Source organism: Giraffa tippelskirchi, chromosome 1, assembly GCF_054371585.1.
Source record: "Giraffa tippelskirchi isolate mGirTip1 chromosome 1, T2T-mGirTip1v1.2.pri, whole genome shotgun sequence".
Lineage (NCBI taxonomy): Eukaryota > Metazoa > Chordata > Mammalia > Artiodactyla > Giraffidae > Giraffa > Giraffa tippelskirchi.
The window spans coordinates 189689217-189705746 of NC_137275.1; the positions used below are offsets into that span (position 1 = coordinate 189689217).

Sequence of the window (16530 nt, forward strand, 5' to 3'; positions counted from 1 at the left end):
TACACAACTATTTGATAAATGCTTTCTACATTCTGGGCACAGCTCCAGGGCATGGAATAAATCAGTAGTCAAAACAAAGGTCCCTACCCAAAAACTGATGATGTGTGAACAGTCTTCCTTACAGTTTTCCATTTAGATTTCTGTACCACTTTTTTACCAGGTTCTCTCTCAGGCTAGTGGATCATGGGGGTGTTCAGGGCATGATTACTGATGATTGCCTTTTGTTTTGTTCCAACTTAAAAGAGAATTTTCATTACAGAAAAGTCATCACCCTACCTTAAAAAATCCAGACGGCGCTCTACAATTGGTCTTCGGGGCCTTCCTGAAACAAACCATCTAATTCGTTTTGTTGCTGAGCAGCGGAGTTTAAAGAATGCTTCTTTGACCCAGACTTCCCCTTTTCAGGTATGGTGTTCTAAGTTCCATCATGAATTCTTCTAGGAGGATGTTTTGCTCTGTCTAGAAAGCTTTTGTACAGTATTGGAGCTCTGCAGTGCACCTCACCTGTTTTGAATCTGGAGAGAGAATATCTTCTCTGTGTCTTACAGAGATTTTGACCTTAGCAGAAATGTTGATGTTGAGCATGGATCTAGTAAGAGTTATGAGATGATGTATGGAAATAGCGTTCTGGAAGTGCTTTCTATTTTATTTTGCCAATTGTTGTCTAGTTCCTGTCTGTTTTTGTGTAATGAGGTGAGGCAGTGTTTTTCCAACCTTCTTCTTTTAATGTCTCGTCTGTAAGTGTCTAATAATAACTGCTATGCTTTGGCGCGTAGGGACAAGAGTCGCCCCCACCCCCATAAAATATATTTGGGATAACTGTGGAAAGAAGCTAAGTATTTGTCTGTCGATGGGAAAGTATTTAGATGTTTTTGCCATTTTTTATCAGACTAATAAATGCTTCTAAAAAGTCAAATAGTAGAAGACTTGTGGTGAAAGACAGTCCCTGGCTCGTCCTTCTTTGGCTCTTTTGGTCTTGACCTTCCTATTTTAAAAGGTACTTTTATTGGCACTTCTTTATCTTTCGGTTTTAGACCCTGTTATATGGAAGGCTGTTCAGTGCACTGCAAGCCTTCTCAAAAATTATCTGCAGGTTCCTGAGAATCCCTGAGTCCCATCCAAGAGGTCCATGAGGTCAAAAGGATGTTTTGAAACAGCACTAAGATGTTAATTTGCCCTTTTTTCACTCTATTGATGTTTACATTCATGGTGTAAAAGCTAATCGCACCAAGCAGTCATTTTACCTTCATCACTGTTCAGCATTTACAGGAAATAATAATAAGTCCAGTTTCACTTAACGTTCCTTGATGAAGCAATAAAGAAAAATCATCCATTTTAATTTTTCAACCCTGAAATATTATGTGTGATGAAATGGGAAGCAGACACCATACACTTTCAAAGTACATACCGAAGTGTGGTGGATGTTTCCAGAAAAATCGTGGATGTGACTGTCGGTGCTGTGAGTTGAACTAGCTGTTATTTTCATGTAACATCATATTTATGTGACAAGCAGACATGGTTAGCCAGACTTGGGAATGTGGCTGGCATTTTCTCAGAAAGAACAGTGAACTTGCCATTTCAAGGAAAGATAGGTATTTCTTCCCAATGAAAAAAATTCAAGTTTTTGAGAGAGAATCAGAATTATGAACAACTTGTATTCACCACCACTCTGAACTTACTGGACAACTTCCCAGTGACTGCTTTTCTGATGGATCCGTGGGGCTATTAATGAATGTGATGTTTGGATATTGCATAATAAAATGTGTCAGCATTTGGAAGATATGCACAGCTGAATGAACCAGTATTTTCTGCATGACAAGTGCTTGTAAAATATACCTTCAAGTTGCAGGATAAGCCCATGGATTCTAACATAACATAATATGAAAAGTTCATTGACCTAACTTGAACTTTTGACTAACTTTTAACTAATTTGAACTTCGTACTTGACATTGCAACTAACCTTTAAGAAATCTTTATTGAATTTTGTGGTGCATTAAAGAAAAATGTCCACAATTCAGAAAAAATTCTTGAAATACTCTTGATAGATACAACCCACATGAATTGAGAGTCTTCGAAGTGCTCCGTGCTCCGTCATTTTTTATATTGTAAAGACTTCTTGAGAACTGTGTTAGAGTAGATGGCAGCATGGCCTGTGGGGTTGTATTGCTGGCGTTTGATTCTTGGGTTTATTATTAGTTCATGGTGACTTTTGGCAGATTAGTTGACTTTTGTGTCCCAGTTTCCTCGTGTATAAAATGGGTTATAATAGTAGCAAGAGTTTTATGAGGATGTAATACATATGAAGTACTTACAACTCTGCCTGGAACATGGTATTTGTTGTTGTTTTGGCTGTGCTGCACGCCACGTGAGATCTTGGTTCCCCAACCAGGGACCAAACCTGCAGCCACGACATTGGAAGCGTGGAGCCTTAATCACTGGACCACCAGGCAAGTCCCTATGTTTTAGATTTGCTGTCATTGTTTTTATTTCTGTGAAAAATGAGGGTTTTGCTCTCTCATATCTCCTAACCATAACTGTTCCAACACTTTCCCCTTCCTACCAATACAACCAATTACAATGTTGGTTTAAATAAGGGTTTAGTGTGTATTATCTATGGTGTGTGTGCACTTGGGAGCATGTGCACTCCGCTGCATCCAACTCTTTGCAACCCCTGGACTGTAACCCACCAGGCTCCTCTGTCCATGGGATTCTCCAGGCAAGAATACTAGAGTAGGTTGCCATTTTCTTCAGAAAATCTTCCCAACCCAGGGATCAAACCTGCATCTCCTGCATTTTTTTTTTTTGGTTTAATCTCTTATCATGTAATCTTGAGAATCCCCACACTCTGACAGAACTGTAAATCTTAGGAGTCCATCCATTCTTTTCTCATTTCTTAGTGCCCTCTGACTTAGATTGGCTTTGATCTAGATTTGCTGGACAGCTGTCACTTCATGACTTCCTTTCACCATCCTCGGTAATTTCCTTTTTCTCTCCTATTTGTATTTCCTTTCTCCATAATCTCATATCTTTTCTTGGTGTACTACCTCATTTTTCTGGAGCCTCTGCATATCTGACAAAGTTTATCCTACCAACATAATTGAATTACAGTTTATCCTGTATAGAAATCTGGGTTGGACCTATTTTCCCTCAAAATTTTGAAATTTTGAAGGCATTTTCTGTTGTATTTTAGCTTAGAAAAAGAAAAAATCCTATTCATTCCTTCATTCATTCAACTTATCTTGGATTCCCTATCCTTTGTTTGGCCTTCTTTTTCATTCTGGAAGCTCCATTACCTGCTGTTATAAAATATCATGATGGACTATCTCCCACGGTGGACTGTTGAGGACATTATAGTTTTTTCTTCCTTAGACCTCGGGGTCTCATTTTACTACTTAATTGTTTTAGGTTCTGGCTCATGCTCAAATCTTTTCTTCAGATGCCTAGTGATCCTTGACTCTGTTCGCATTTAAAAGTGCGACACTTTCAAAACTGCTCATGCTCAGTCACAGAGTATGATCAAACTCCAGGAGATAGTGAAGGACAGGGAAGCCTGGTGTGTTGTGGTGCATGCGGCTGCAAAGTCAGAGACCACTGAGTGACTGAACAACAACGTTTGTTTCATTTCTGTGATATTTTAAACACTTGAAATGTAGACAGGGGTTGCAATGAATCTGGAGCTTGTTTTGGGTAGTGTGGACCTTTTAACAAATGTTTCTTCCAGTCCATGAGCACAAAATACCTTTCCATTTATTTGTGCCTTTTTTCAGTTCCTTTCATCAGTGTCTTACAGTTTTCAAGATATAGATCTTTCACGTCCTTGGTTCAGTTTATTTCTTAGTATTTTATTCTTTTTGATACAGCTGTAAATGTTCTCTTAAATCTTCTTTCCTATAATTCTTTGAGTGTAGAAACACAACAGATTTCTGTATGTTCATTTTGTATTCTGCAATTTTATTGAATTTCTTTATTCCAACAGTTTTTTAGTGTGGTGTGTTTGTACATATGTCATCTGAAAATAGTGACAGTTTTATTTTTCCCTTTCCAACTTGGGTGTCTTTTCTTTTTTTTTTTTCCTAATTGCTACTTCTTATTCTTTCAGTATTAAGGCATTAGCTATTGACTTCCTACTGTGTTCAATGAAAAATTAGCCCTCTTTCTTCCTCATCCCTTTTATCATAAGCATATATATGCACTTCCCATCCTTTACAACTTCCCAGTAGATAAGTTACTTGAGTATTCAAATCTTTATGTTATTGTGACCATGTGTGTTATTTTCACCTGTTTTCCCTTCTGCATTTGTCTTAGCCACCTTTTCTTTTGAGTCATTTTCCTTTAGCACAAACAAATCTATATCTGTCCCTTTAACTTTCCCTAGGGGATTCCCTGGTGGCTCAGACAGTAAAGAATCTGCCTGCAGTGCAGGAGCTCATGTTCAGTTCCTGGGTCAGGAAGATCCCCTAGAGGAGGAAATGGCAACCCACTCCAGTGTTCTTGCCTGGAGGATCCCGTGGACAGAGGCACCTGGTGGGCTGCAGTGCATGGGGACGTAAAGAGTCAGACATGGCTGAGCGACTACCACGTAACTTTCCCTAGACCCCCACGGCGTCCCATTTCTGTGCCTGTCCCCCACAGGAGACTCCTTCAACAGCTGTCCGTCCTGTCTCACTCCTCTCCGTCGTCTCCAGTGACTGTAGCCACTCCACCTGGGCTTCTGCATTGATCCCAAATGGCCCACACCTTGGCCAAGACCAAGATTAATTAAGTCTTTGCAACTTAATCAACCTTGCCTCAACATTTGACTGAACTCAGCTACTCCCTCCTTGAAGCACTTTGCTTGGCTCTTGGGCATACCACACTCACCTCATTTTCTTCTTGTTATTGTCATCCCTTCCTCTGCTGATCTCTCTTTTTTTAGTTTTCCCTTCAAAAATGTTTGAGCACCCCAGGCTCTCCTCTGCCCCCATTTTGTTGCTTTCCTTATGTAGACTAATCCTTTCCCATGGCTTTGGACATTGTCTATAGACTCGTGACTCCAAAATGTCTAACGCTGGCCCAAAGTTCTGTAGAGCTCCATACTCAAATGCCCTCTTGCCTATTCAGCATCTTCCCTTAGTGTTTCAGGAAGCACTTCGAGCGTTACATGGTCACAGCTAAACTCTAGGTTTCTATTCCCCACCATTTCCCCATCTCAGCACACACCATCATCCAGTTGCTCAGGCCAACAAGCTACCAGTCTTCCTCCATTTCTTTCCTTTTAATCTCTCACATCCAACCCAACATTGCCTTTTCACTTCATTTCAGAAACCTCTCTGTAAGCTCTCATGTCTCTCAGCTTGGCTGCTACAGCCCTTATGTGCTTTCTACCTGAATCACCAGCTGCTTCTTCATAACTGCTGCTACTGCTAAGTCACTTCAGTCGTGTCCAACTCTGTGCGACCCCATAGACGGCAGCCCACCAGGCTCTCCCATCCCTGGGATTCTCCAGGCAAGAACACTGGAGTGGGTTGCCATTTCCTTCTCCAATGCATGAAAGTGAAAAGTGAAAGTGAAGTCGCTCAGTCATGTCCGACTCTTTGCAACCCCATGGACTGCAGCCTACCAGGCTCCTCCGTCCATGGGATTTTCCAGGCAAGAGTACTGGAGTGGGGTGCCATTGCCCTCTCCGTCTTCATAACTAGTCTCCTTATTTCTCACCTTCTCTGATCCATCCACCATCCCGCAGAGCAGTCAGAGAGATACATTTCAAGTACGAATAAGGGACTTTCTTGGCGGTCCAGTGGTTAAGACTCCACCCTTCCAATACAAGGGAGCGCCGGTTCAATCCTTGGTTGGAGAACAAAGATTTCACAAGCCACAGGATGCAACAAAAATAATAATAAAATAAAAATGCTAAAGTATGAATCTGATCAGTCACTCTGCCTCTCAAAACCTTCCCATGGATTCCTGTTATGCCTTCAGTTAAACTCAAACCCCATCTCGAAACCTTCATGGCCTCCCTGATCCAAGCCCTGCGCACTCTACCCTCAGCTCCCTGTCTCCTGCCATTTTCTGGGCACCCTTGCCTTCTTTCTGCTGCATCCGCTATGCATTCCAGGCCTCTTGTTCTGCCTTGTTCTTGCAGATTGCCTCCCTCTTCCTGTATCTTCCTTGCATTCATATTCATAGTGTTGGTGGGTGAGTCTTGTCCGACTCTCTGCGATCCCGTGGACTGTAGCCCACCAGGCTCCTCTGTCCATAGGATTCTCCAAGGAAGAATACTGGAGTGGATTGCCATTCCCTTCTGCAGGGGATCTTCCTGACCCAGGGTTCGAACCCAGGTCTTGTGCATTGGAAGTGAATTCTTTAGTCTCCCACTTACTCACTGTTTTCGTTTCAACTCAGATGTTACTTCAGAGGGAGTGCTGTCATGACTCAAGTAGAGCAGTACTGTTATTACCGAGTCACACTCCTCTTTTAGCTTCTCAGTGGCACCTCTTGTACTTGAAATTATATGAATACGCTTTCAAAATTTTACTCTAGAGTGTCATTTCCCCTGTATTCTGAGCCTTCCAAATGGTTTCTGACACAGGGAAAGAATGTTGACCGAATGATAGAATTCCTAAGACAAAAGTATCAAAAAAAGCAGTGTGTTTTTTAATGCTTCCTTTACTTTGCATATGTGAACGTTGTTGTCTTTCTCCACCAGGAAATAGAGGAACAATGATTTTGACTGGGGAGCCTTTACTTTGTTTAAAGCAGATTTCGAAATGGGCCAGGCTCCTAGGAGATTAAACCTAACCCTCCCATGTTCAAATATAAGTTTACAAAAAAGGTACATTAAACGTAAATTGTATGGCTTTGGGATAAACCCTTTCTTTCTGTGTAACTCAGATGAGAATTGACCACCAGCTTTTTATGAATGTTATGTGCTGTTTATGTCATAAAGGTTTACATCATCAACCTATTTGAAGTTTAAATGTTCTATTATGTAACAAGATTTGCTTTATGAATGTATTTAACTGGGAATAAACTCAAGAGTATCAGATGAGATTCACCATCAAACATGGCTTCAAGATTTTAGCAGGGTTTTCTCCATATAACATCTTAAAGGGAAGTAATTTTTTATTTTATTTTTGCTTGTTAGTGTAATTCCGTAAATTGCTATAAGCTCCAAATCAATGGAAATATGTTAGTCTAAATAATAAAGGCGGGAGTGGTTGGTGGGGAGAAGTTCTAGATAGAGAACTTAATCAGTAATTTATTTTATGGGTAACAGAACTCTTAAATTTTACATCACTTACATTTATCTGGCACTTCTACCCCTGCTTGTTGTTATTTAGTCACTAAGTCATGTCTGACTCTTTTGTGACTTCATGAACTATAGCCTGCCAGGCTGCTCTGTCCATGAGATTTCCAGGCAGGAATATTGGAGTGGGTTGCCATTTCCTTCTCCAGGGGATCATCCCAGATCAGGGATTGAACCCGTGTCTCCTGCATTGGCTGGAGAAGGAAATGGCAGCCCACTGCAGTATTCTTGCCTGGGAAATCCCACAGAGAGGAGTCTGGCGGGCTACAGTTCATGGGATCACAAAGCGTTAGACACAACTGGGCGACTAAACAGCTCCTGCATTGGCAGATGGGTTCTTTACCACTGAGCCACCAGGGAAGCTCCCTACCCCCACCCCTGCTAGTACCAATGTAATTTGATGACTCTTCAGCTGTTAGCAGAGTTTCCAGAGAGCTCTGTTTTTGACTATTTGGCTTTGTAGTTTGAGTAAATGACTAGCTTTCACCTCTGAGGAAGTAAGCCCCCCGTGACATCAGATTTAGCTCAGGGTTGCCAAATGAGAGAGGGTATGTGTAGGGAGGTATCCAGGCTAAGGTATCCAAGCTACTGCAGAACATCTGTCTCTTGCTTTGGCCCCTGGGGAGCTAGTGTGTATGGATGGAAATGAATAGAGACCAGCATGGATGGAACTAGTTATGCTGAGACCTCCACATGACACAGGGGCCAAGGCAGATCATCAAATGTTATTTTTAGCAAAATTTGGTAAAATTTCCAAATAGTTTCTTCTTGTCCCTTCTTCGTAGCTCTGTCTCCAGGATTTGTTGTTTTCTTGTAACCTTAATCTCCATATAGTCTCTCTCTCTCTCCTTTATTATTGGGGAAACCCTTCACTAACTGTGTAGATACAACATTTTTAATACTGACTTTAATTTTTTAATTTTTACTTTTTATATAATTTCTAAAGGTTACATTCCACTTACAGGTATTACAAAGTATTGGTTATATTCCCTGTGTTGTACAATATATCCTTGTAACCTATCTTACATCCACTAGTTTGTACCTCCCACTCACCACCCCCCAACCCCATATTACCCCCATCCCATAAAAAGTAGTTTGTTCTCTATAGCTGTCTGATTCTTTTTTGTTATATTCTCTAGTTTGCTGTGTTTTTGTTTTATTTTTGCTGTGTTTTTTAGATTCACATATAAGTGATATCATACAGTATTTGTCTTTGTCTAATTTCACTTAACATGGTGCCTTCCAAGTGCATTTGATGCAGGTGACAAAATTATACTCTTTTTTATGGCTGAGTAGTATTCCAGTGTATGTACATACGTTGTGTATCCATTGGTCTGTTGATAGATGCTTAGGTTGCTTCCATATCTTGGCAATTGAAAATAATGCTGCTATGAACATTGGGGTACATATATCTCTTCGAGTTAGAGGTTTTGGGGGGTTATATATATCCAGGAGAATTGCTGGGTCATGTGGTAGTTCTATTTTTAGTTCTTTGAGAGACCTCCATACTATTTTCCACAGTGGCTACACCAATTTCCATTCCTACCAACAGCGATGAGGGTTCCTTTTTTTTTTTTGGCCATACCATGTGGCATGCAGGATCTTAGTTACGAGACCAGGGATCAAACCCATGCTCCCTGCAGTGAAGCACCGAGTTTAACTGCTGGACCACCAGGGAAGTCCTGATCTGTGATATTTTTGATGATAGCCATGCTGACAGCTGTGAGGTGATACCTCATTGAGGTTTTGATTTGCATTTCCCTAATGATTAGTGACGTTGAGCATCGTTTCATGTCCCTGCTGTTCATCCATATTTCCTTTTTGGAAGAAAAGTTCTTTTGTACAGTTTTTAAGGGATAATATACGTCACATGTAAACAACTCATATAACTCAACATTCATGAAAGTAAAAGTGTTAGTCTCTCAGTTGTGTCTGACTCTTTGTGACCCCATGGACTGTAGCCTGTCAGGCTCCTCTGTCCATGGAATTCTGTAGGCAAGAATACTGGAGTGGGTTGCCATTTCCTTCTGTAGGGAATCTTTCTGACCCAGGGATCAAACCTGCATCTCTCACATTGCAGACAGATTCTTTAGTGTCTGAGCCACCAGGGAAGCCATCGAATGTAAAGATTTGTTTAGCCTTCAAATAATTGGGATGTATTTTGTCTGGGTTTCTTTTTAAAGTGCTTCCCATCTCCTCCAGACCCTCTCTTGTCTCCTCTGTGGGTTTGTCAACATCAGTACTGGCCAACCTGTCGCTCTATGTTTGTATTAATATAAAGAGTAGCTGTTGCTCTTTGGTAAGGCTTCCTGGTAGTTCAGCTGGTAAAGAATGCACCTGTAATTCAAGAAGAACCCGGTTCGATTCCTGGGTTGGGAAGATCCGCTGGAGAAGGGATAGACTACCCACTCCAGTATTCTTGGGCTTCCCTGGTGGCTCAGATGGTAAAGAATTTGCCTGCAATGCGGGAGACCTGGGTTTGATCCCTGGGTTGGGAAGATCCCCTGGAGGAGGACATGGCAACACACTCTTGTATTCTTGCCTCGCGAATCCCATGGACAGAGGAGCCTGGCGGGCTACAGTCCATGGAGTCGCAAAGAGGTGGACACAGCTGAGCGACTCAGCACAAGTAGGAGAGAGGAGAAACAGAGCTGAGGCCAGCACACTGAATATTCAGACTAAAAATACATGATTTGGGACTTCCCTGGTGATCCAGTAGTTAAGACTCCACGGTTCCACTAAAGGGAATCCTTCTACTATAGGGGCATGGGTTCGACTCTTAGTCGGGGAACTAAGATCCCACATGCTGAGTGGTGTGGCCAGAAAATTTTTTAAAAATTGTTTTAAAAATGTTCGATTCAAGGGAGGAGGGTCTCTTCTCTATTAACTTTTTACCTCTGATCTTCAAAAAGCCCATCTTTGGCTTGATTTGTAATGTTCTCTGTGCTTCTATATTTTAACAGGGCAGCCCTGCTTTGTATCGAAACGTTTATTCTTTAAGAGAGCAAATGTCTGCCTTTCATCTGGCTTTTAACTCCATAAAGGAAAATGAGAAAATGACTGACTATCCTGAATTCTCAGAGGCAGAAGGAGTGTTCAAGACCAGAGGCTCGAGTGAGTAGCAAGAATTCAGTCCGTTTGGACTTTTGCATTTTTTGAGACAAACCTCTGAGATATTAAAAAAAAAAAAGATTTACTTCTATAGTGTGAAAGCTGTCTAGCTGTCTTTTCTGAATAGAGCCATATTTTTCAGTGGAGCCTAACATTTAAAATTTGGCATGTTTCACACAAAAATCTAGATTTCTGATTTCTCTTGAAAAAACATCATTCCTGAGCATACACCTTATGTTTGCATATGGCCACAATTAAGTGTTAAATGTTACAATGTCAGAGCTCATGGCCTCTTTCATCTTTAAAATTGGGCATGCCGTAGATTTGGGTGAACAACCGTTCTTCTTTTTTTTTTCTAATTTATTTTTATATTGAAGGATAATTGCTTTACAGAATTTTGTTGTTTTTCTGTCAAACTCTTGGTTTTTTAGAGGATTATTATTAAGTTTGGTAAGCATTTATATGAATACCAAACACCCAACCCTGATATTGTAAACAGATATATTTATTCTGACATCTTAATAGCCTGCCATACTCTTTACCATAAGTTTTAGATTGTAAGTTTCTTGGTAATTTTTTCTGTCACTTTTGGTTTTCTAATCACAAAGCATTTCAGACCCCAGAACTAGACAAAATCCTGGCCTTGCTGTAATTGACGTAACCCTAAGGTTCCAAAGGGTTTTGTTTGGTTTCTTGAACCATCTTCAGGTACATTTCAACACCTACTTGATTGCAGGGCATTGTTACTCAATACAGATCCAGTTCATCTACCTCTGCAGTACCAACCTGCTCCCATGTACTCATTTATATTTGTAATTTGTAACTTACCTATTTTTCAGTTTTTATCTGAGCTCTAAGATATTTTGTTTACATAATTGCTATAATTCTGTAAACAGTTAAATTCCCTTTTTGTACCCAGGAAAAATTGCGGCTGTATTTTTCATAAAATCATATACAGTCAGAACAGAACCAATATTGGAACATAACCACATCCTTTAAAATGTTCAAAAGAAAGGGTTTCATTTTAAATTTAAAAATAGAATGAGATATTATATCAGAAATGCAAATATATCTTGGTGTATCTTTTGAAAGCCCAAAGAAAGTTAATTCTGATAATTAAATTGTTACCTTTTTAGTAGTCATGTTCTCTTGCTTTTCAGTTAGATTTCCTTTTTTTGAATAAAAATGTACTATTAGATTTTCGTTTTCATTGTTAAAGGATTTATGTTCAAGCATTAAATTACATCATAAAATTATAATGATGGGTGCAATTTTCAAATGATATTGTAAAAGAAAATATTTGAACCTGTGTTTTGTTTTTATTTTGTTTTGTGTACCTAGCCAAAAAGGAGAGTCTTGGTGAATGTCAGCAGTCTGAGTTCCCTGCACAGTCATCATCCAAACGTCGGAGAATATCCTCTCCAAGCAGCTCTGACATAAATCTAACTGATGCGGTTAATCTCCAGACACACGATGTCAATGGCACTGCTTGTCCCAGTAGAGACATGAAGTGTGCTGTTGAAACTTTTGCTGATCTCTCCCAGGTAATACACTTACTGGGAACAGGAAATGAAGTTTTGGTTTTTGTAGCTAGCCAGTTTGAGGACTATGAATGCCCTTTTGCAATTTTAGTACTTAATGTACGTTGTGTTGCAGTGTTTTGGGCTTCCCAGGTGGGTCAGCAGTAAAGGAACCCACCTGCCAATGTAGGAGACACAGGATTAATCCCTGGGTCAGGAAGATCCCCTGGAGAAGGAAATGACAACCCACTCTAGTATTCTTGCCTGGGAAATCCCATGGACAGAGGAGCCTGGTGGGACTACAATCCATAGGGTTGCAAAAGATTCAGACTTAACTTAGTGACTAAACAAGAACAACAACATGCTATTACTATATTTGAGCTGGGTTTTAAATTGTGTGTGTATGAGGTATTTCCTGCTTGTTAAATTTTTTTGTGGTTGGTTGGCTTACTGGCTATGAGAGACCGCTTTGATCAATATGTTGCTTTTGATATGAAAACCACTACGCAAAGATAAAGCCCTGTCGTCTTCTATTTGTGATTTATTATTCTAGACACCAATGATACCACGGTGCAAAAGTCCCAGTCCTGCCCTTGAACAGCATTTTGTTTGCTGTGAGCAGTAGACATATGAGCATCTTCTTTACATAGACCTCATTTACCAAATGAGGTGACAGTTACACTTGGGCTGTACCCCCAAGGTCTAGAGTCTGGCATGTCTGCCTTGCAGCCCCTCACTGGTTTAATATTGGCTGGAAAGCAAGGTGTCATTTAGCAATTTTTCCCTTGCTCTCTCCACTTCTTTCAAGTAGCCATAGGGATTTTTTTGTTATTGCTTATAACTACCTGGAGGCTGCCAACATCATCAAAAGATGATAATCAACATGAGTTCAATAATACTGTTGCAGATCCTTGCGTGTGTGCATGCTTAGTTGCTTCAGTCATGTCTGACTCTTTGAGACCCTATGGACCATAGCCCACAAGGCTCCTCTGTCTATGGGATTCTCCAAGCAAAAATACTGGAGTGGGTTGCCGTGCCCTCCTCTTGGGGAGCTTCCCGACCCAGAGATCAAACCTGCGTCTCCTACGTCTCCTGCATTGGCTGGCAGATTCTTTACCACTAGTACCACCAGCCCAAGGATCCTCGACCTTCACACAAGTACAAACAGGGAGCTAGTTCTCTCATGACTCTTAGTTTTGCTTTGATACAGTAGGTTCCTGTTTCTTTAGTGAGAGAAGACACCTTACGCCAGTCAAGTGGAAGCTTTTTTCCTTGCACCTTCTCTGTCATGTAGATCCAACACATGTCCTGTTGATCCTGTCTAGACTGACTTAGTAGGTGTTTGATGCCCATTATGGTCAACCATCAGGACCCATGAGTTTCATGTGTTATCTCAGAGTCGCTTATAATCTCTGCTCTCTCTCTGCCCTATTCTAGTTGATACGAAATCATCTGACGGTAATTTTATCAGAATTTTGATTAATTTTTGGACACACATCATGATTAGAAATGGTTTCCACATTAATAGGACTGTGTTTTCTACCCTGACCATTAATGGTTTTCCCTTTCTAGCTATTGATATCTTCTGTTGTTTGATTAGTAATTTTGTTTTTCATTATTTTGAGAATTTCCTCTTTAAATAAAGTAGTTAACATAGTTTTCTAGACTTCAAACAGTAAGGCAGCAAAAACTGTGCTCAATAAACACTTCCTAGGGAATTGAGCATTGTTGGGTTGGATGTTTAGGAGTCAGTGAGAATGAACACTCCATTTTTAGTTCTATTCCTACATACTTCCTTAAAAATTAACTAGATAATGAAGTGATGTGTTGATTGATTTAACATCAGATTTCCAGATAATCTGTAATGCTAACTCAAATCTTTATAAAAGTAGTAATCCTATAAATAATAAAATTTAATACTTCTTTACTGTTTTTTTCCCCCAAGAAATCTTCTGCATCTGGTTTAAATCTACAGTCTGGATGTTTAATGAATGAGTTTCCTCTACTTTCAGAACTTACAGAGGTTTCAAGTGGTAAGTTTTTCATTTTTCCTTGGTACCTGTGCTGATTCAGCCATGAAATGTTTGCTCAGTAGACATTTATGGTTGGTTTACTTATATGTGAACATTTGGACACACTGAAACCATTCCTTACATTTTAGGAGCTCATGGTTTAGTAGAAATGTTCTAGAGCTCTTGTTGTATGAGAGATGACATACTGCCCTTGTACAGGTGCAGCCCCCTCCTTCCTTCTGCACCTCCCAGTTATTATATTTTATGTTGTCTCTTTATCCTCAGGTCATGGAGGCTTTGACTGTTGTGTTTATCATTGTGTCTCTTAAGCACCCAGAATATATTTGTTACATGTCAGTCATCAGGCAGTGGTCTTCTATGAGAATTTGCAGGGGGAGCCTTGCCTTGTTTAGTGGCACATGAGGGCTTCCCTGGTGACTCAGTAGTGAAGAATCTGCCTGCCAGCACAGGAAACACGGGTTCAATACCTGGGTCAAGAAGATCCCCTGGAGGAGGAAATGGCAATCCACTCCAGAATTCTTGCCTGGGAAATCCCATGACAAAGGAGCCTGGTAGACTATAGTCTACGGGGTTGCAAAGAGTCAGACATGACTTAGCAGCTAAACAACAACACAGTATGTGAATTGTTTTATTTGATAATCTTTCTCCTCAACATCTTGTCCTCTTCCTCCTACCAGGCTGGCATCCTAAAAATGCTTCTGATTGCAGCACTAAAACTGGTCAAGATTCATTGTCTAGCTCAGGTTAGTTTCATGGTGGCCGTCATAGGTGTCATGAGTGGAGGCAGGTTAACAGTTAATAGCTGAGCCAGGATTCCTCTTTAACTTTCCATGGAGCCGAAACACCTTCCTTACCTTTACCCTCAGTAGTTCGATTTGAACTAAAAGCTGTGACCAGTGCCACTTCTCTCTCTTTTTTTTTCCTTTGTATTTCCAAATGAATTCCCAGATGTTACACTCTAAGCAGGATGTCTTAGGGTTGAATTTCTGAGGAGCATGTTACTCCCTTTGCAAATATGCACTACCTTTGGTGTAGAATGGACTGATTCAGACGTCTGCCCCCCTCATGGTTACAATTCTGTGTTGAAGGAATCCAGGATGCTGCCTCCGTAGAAGGGAGAGGATCCAGTGATGCCGTTTCGGTTGATAAATGTACAGAAGTGAGCACAGACACAGCTCCTGAAGTCAAGTCCCTTGTTACTCCACTGTGCCAGAAGGACCTTCCGTCCTCCAAGACATTTGCCCTACGTTCTGTACTGAAGAAACCCACTGTGAAGCTGTGTGTAGAAAGCCGGCAGGTCAGTAGAGAGCTACACCTCCTAAAGCAAATTGAATAAAGATTGCTTTTGGTTCCCAGAAGTACCTCTGAAATGTTATGTCATACTGGCCTAACGGAAAATGTTTCACCCTAATTTTTTTTCCCTCCTCTTTCTCACTTGTAGTAGCATTGGGCACTTTCTTTTTGCTCTTTATTTTTTCATTTACACTCAGTGTAGAATATAGTATGTTGAATATTCCACATGCCTTGTGGCAAAAAAAAACCCAAAAACACAAAACATAACTCAAAACCCAAAACATAACAGAAGCAATATTGTAACAAATTCAATAAAAACTTTTAAAATGGTCCAAATAAAATAAAAATAGTGCACATTAAAAAAAAAGAAAAACAAAAGCCAAAACATCCTATTATACCATTTACATACTTGTTTTTTTTCTTGTTTGGGGGAAAGTCTTATGCTTCAGATCATTTATACAGTATACCTCAGTTGACACTGTCCAGAGTTCACTGTAATTCTGGCCACTCATATTTTCCTTAATTTCATTTGCCAGATCCAAAAGGAGGAAATGAATTTAGCCCACATTATGGATTTCTGTTTTTCATTTTGGCTTAAAACTATGTACTAGAGTAATAACTAGGAAACCCAGTTTTTCTTTGTGGCTAATAGCATGGTATTTTAAGTTAGATCAATTATGAAAGTAAAGGTAACCTGCAATACTGTATAGTATCTATCCTTGGCAGAAAAGGAATTCCAAGTTGCCATTTTTAGTGACTGTGTATGTGTATTTATATATGTAAAATTATTCATGGTTGTTTATTTTGTTTAGGAACACCATGACAACCTCTATAATGATGGGACTCGTCCAAGCTTAACCTCCAGTCTTGCAAACTATTGCAAAGAACAAACAGCAGGTAAGAAATTCAGGTTTATTTTGAAGCATGTGGATATAATTTTGTTATTAAAAACATCTGAGATAGTCTGTGATATTTTCAATGACCTGCCAATGCCTTCTGCTTCTGAAATTACCTGAGAATGAAGAATATTTGAGGGGTGGGGGGATGGAATCTCTGTAGAGAGTCTCAGAATTGGTTCTATCCACTTCATCTATCCATTTTTGTATAATGGTGAAACTTGTAGGGGAAAATAATATTCCAATCTTGTCATCTAAAATCAGCATGCAAAATTTACTTAAAATTTATTACCACATTTTAATTGGAAATATGTGTATCTCTTCCATTTTAAACTTTTTTTCTTTCTACAAACTAATTATGTTTTGTATTATACGAATAGCCAATCCAGTCA

General features: G+C 40.0%; 1 protein-coding gene across 26 annotated transcripts in view; it reads left to right on the plus strand.

Moving 5' to 3' along the window:
* Positions 1-16530, plus strand: part of CDCA2 (cell division cycle associated 2) — a 218849-nt gene that overhangs the window by 3636 nt on the left and 198683 nt on the right. For 13 of the 26 annotated variants that reach the window (XR_014060938.1, XR_014060946.1, XR_014060943.1 and 10 more), the window contains exons 4-9: positions 260-405; positions 10249-10399; positions 11738-11940; positions 13862-13949; positions 15038-15246; positions 16055-16139. Coding sequence is in view for 18 of the 26 variants with exons in the window: in XM_081516391.1 (XP_081372517.1) it covers positions 260-405; positions 10249-10399; positions 11738-11940; positions 13862-13949; positions 15038-15246; positions 16055-16139 (882 nt within the window). In the remaining 8 variants the exon portion in view is untranslated. Of the gene's footprint in view, positions 1-259; positions 406-7021; positions 7094-10248; positions 10400-11737; positions 11941-13861; positions 13950-14626; positions 14693-15037; positions 15247-16054; positions 16209-16530 lie in introns of those variants that run through there. The other 13 variants (XR_014060940.1, XR_014060939.1, XM_081516307.1 and 10 more) reach the window with 6 other exon arrangements.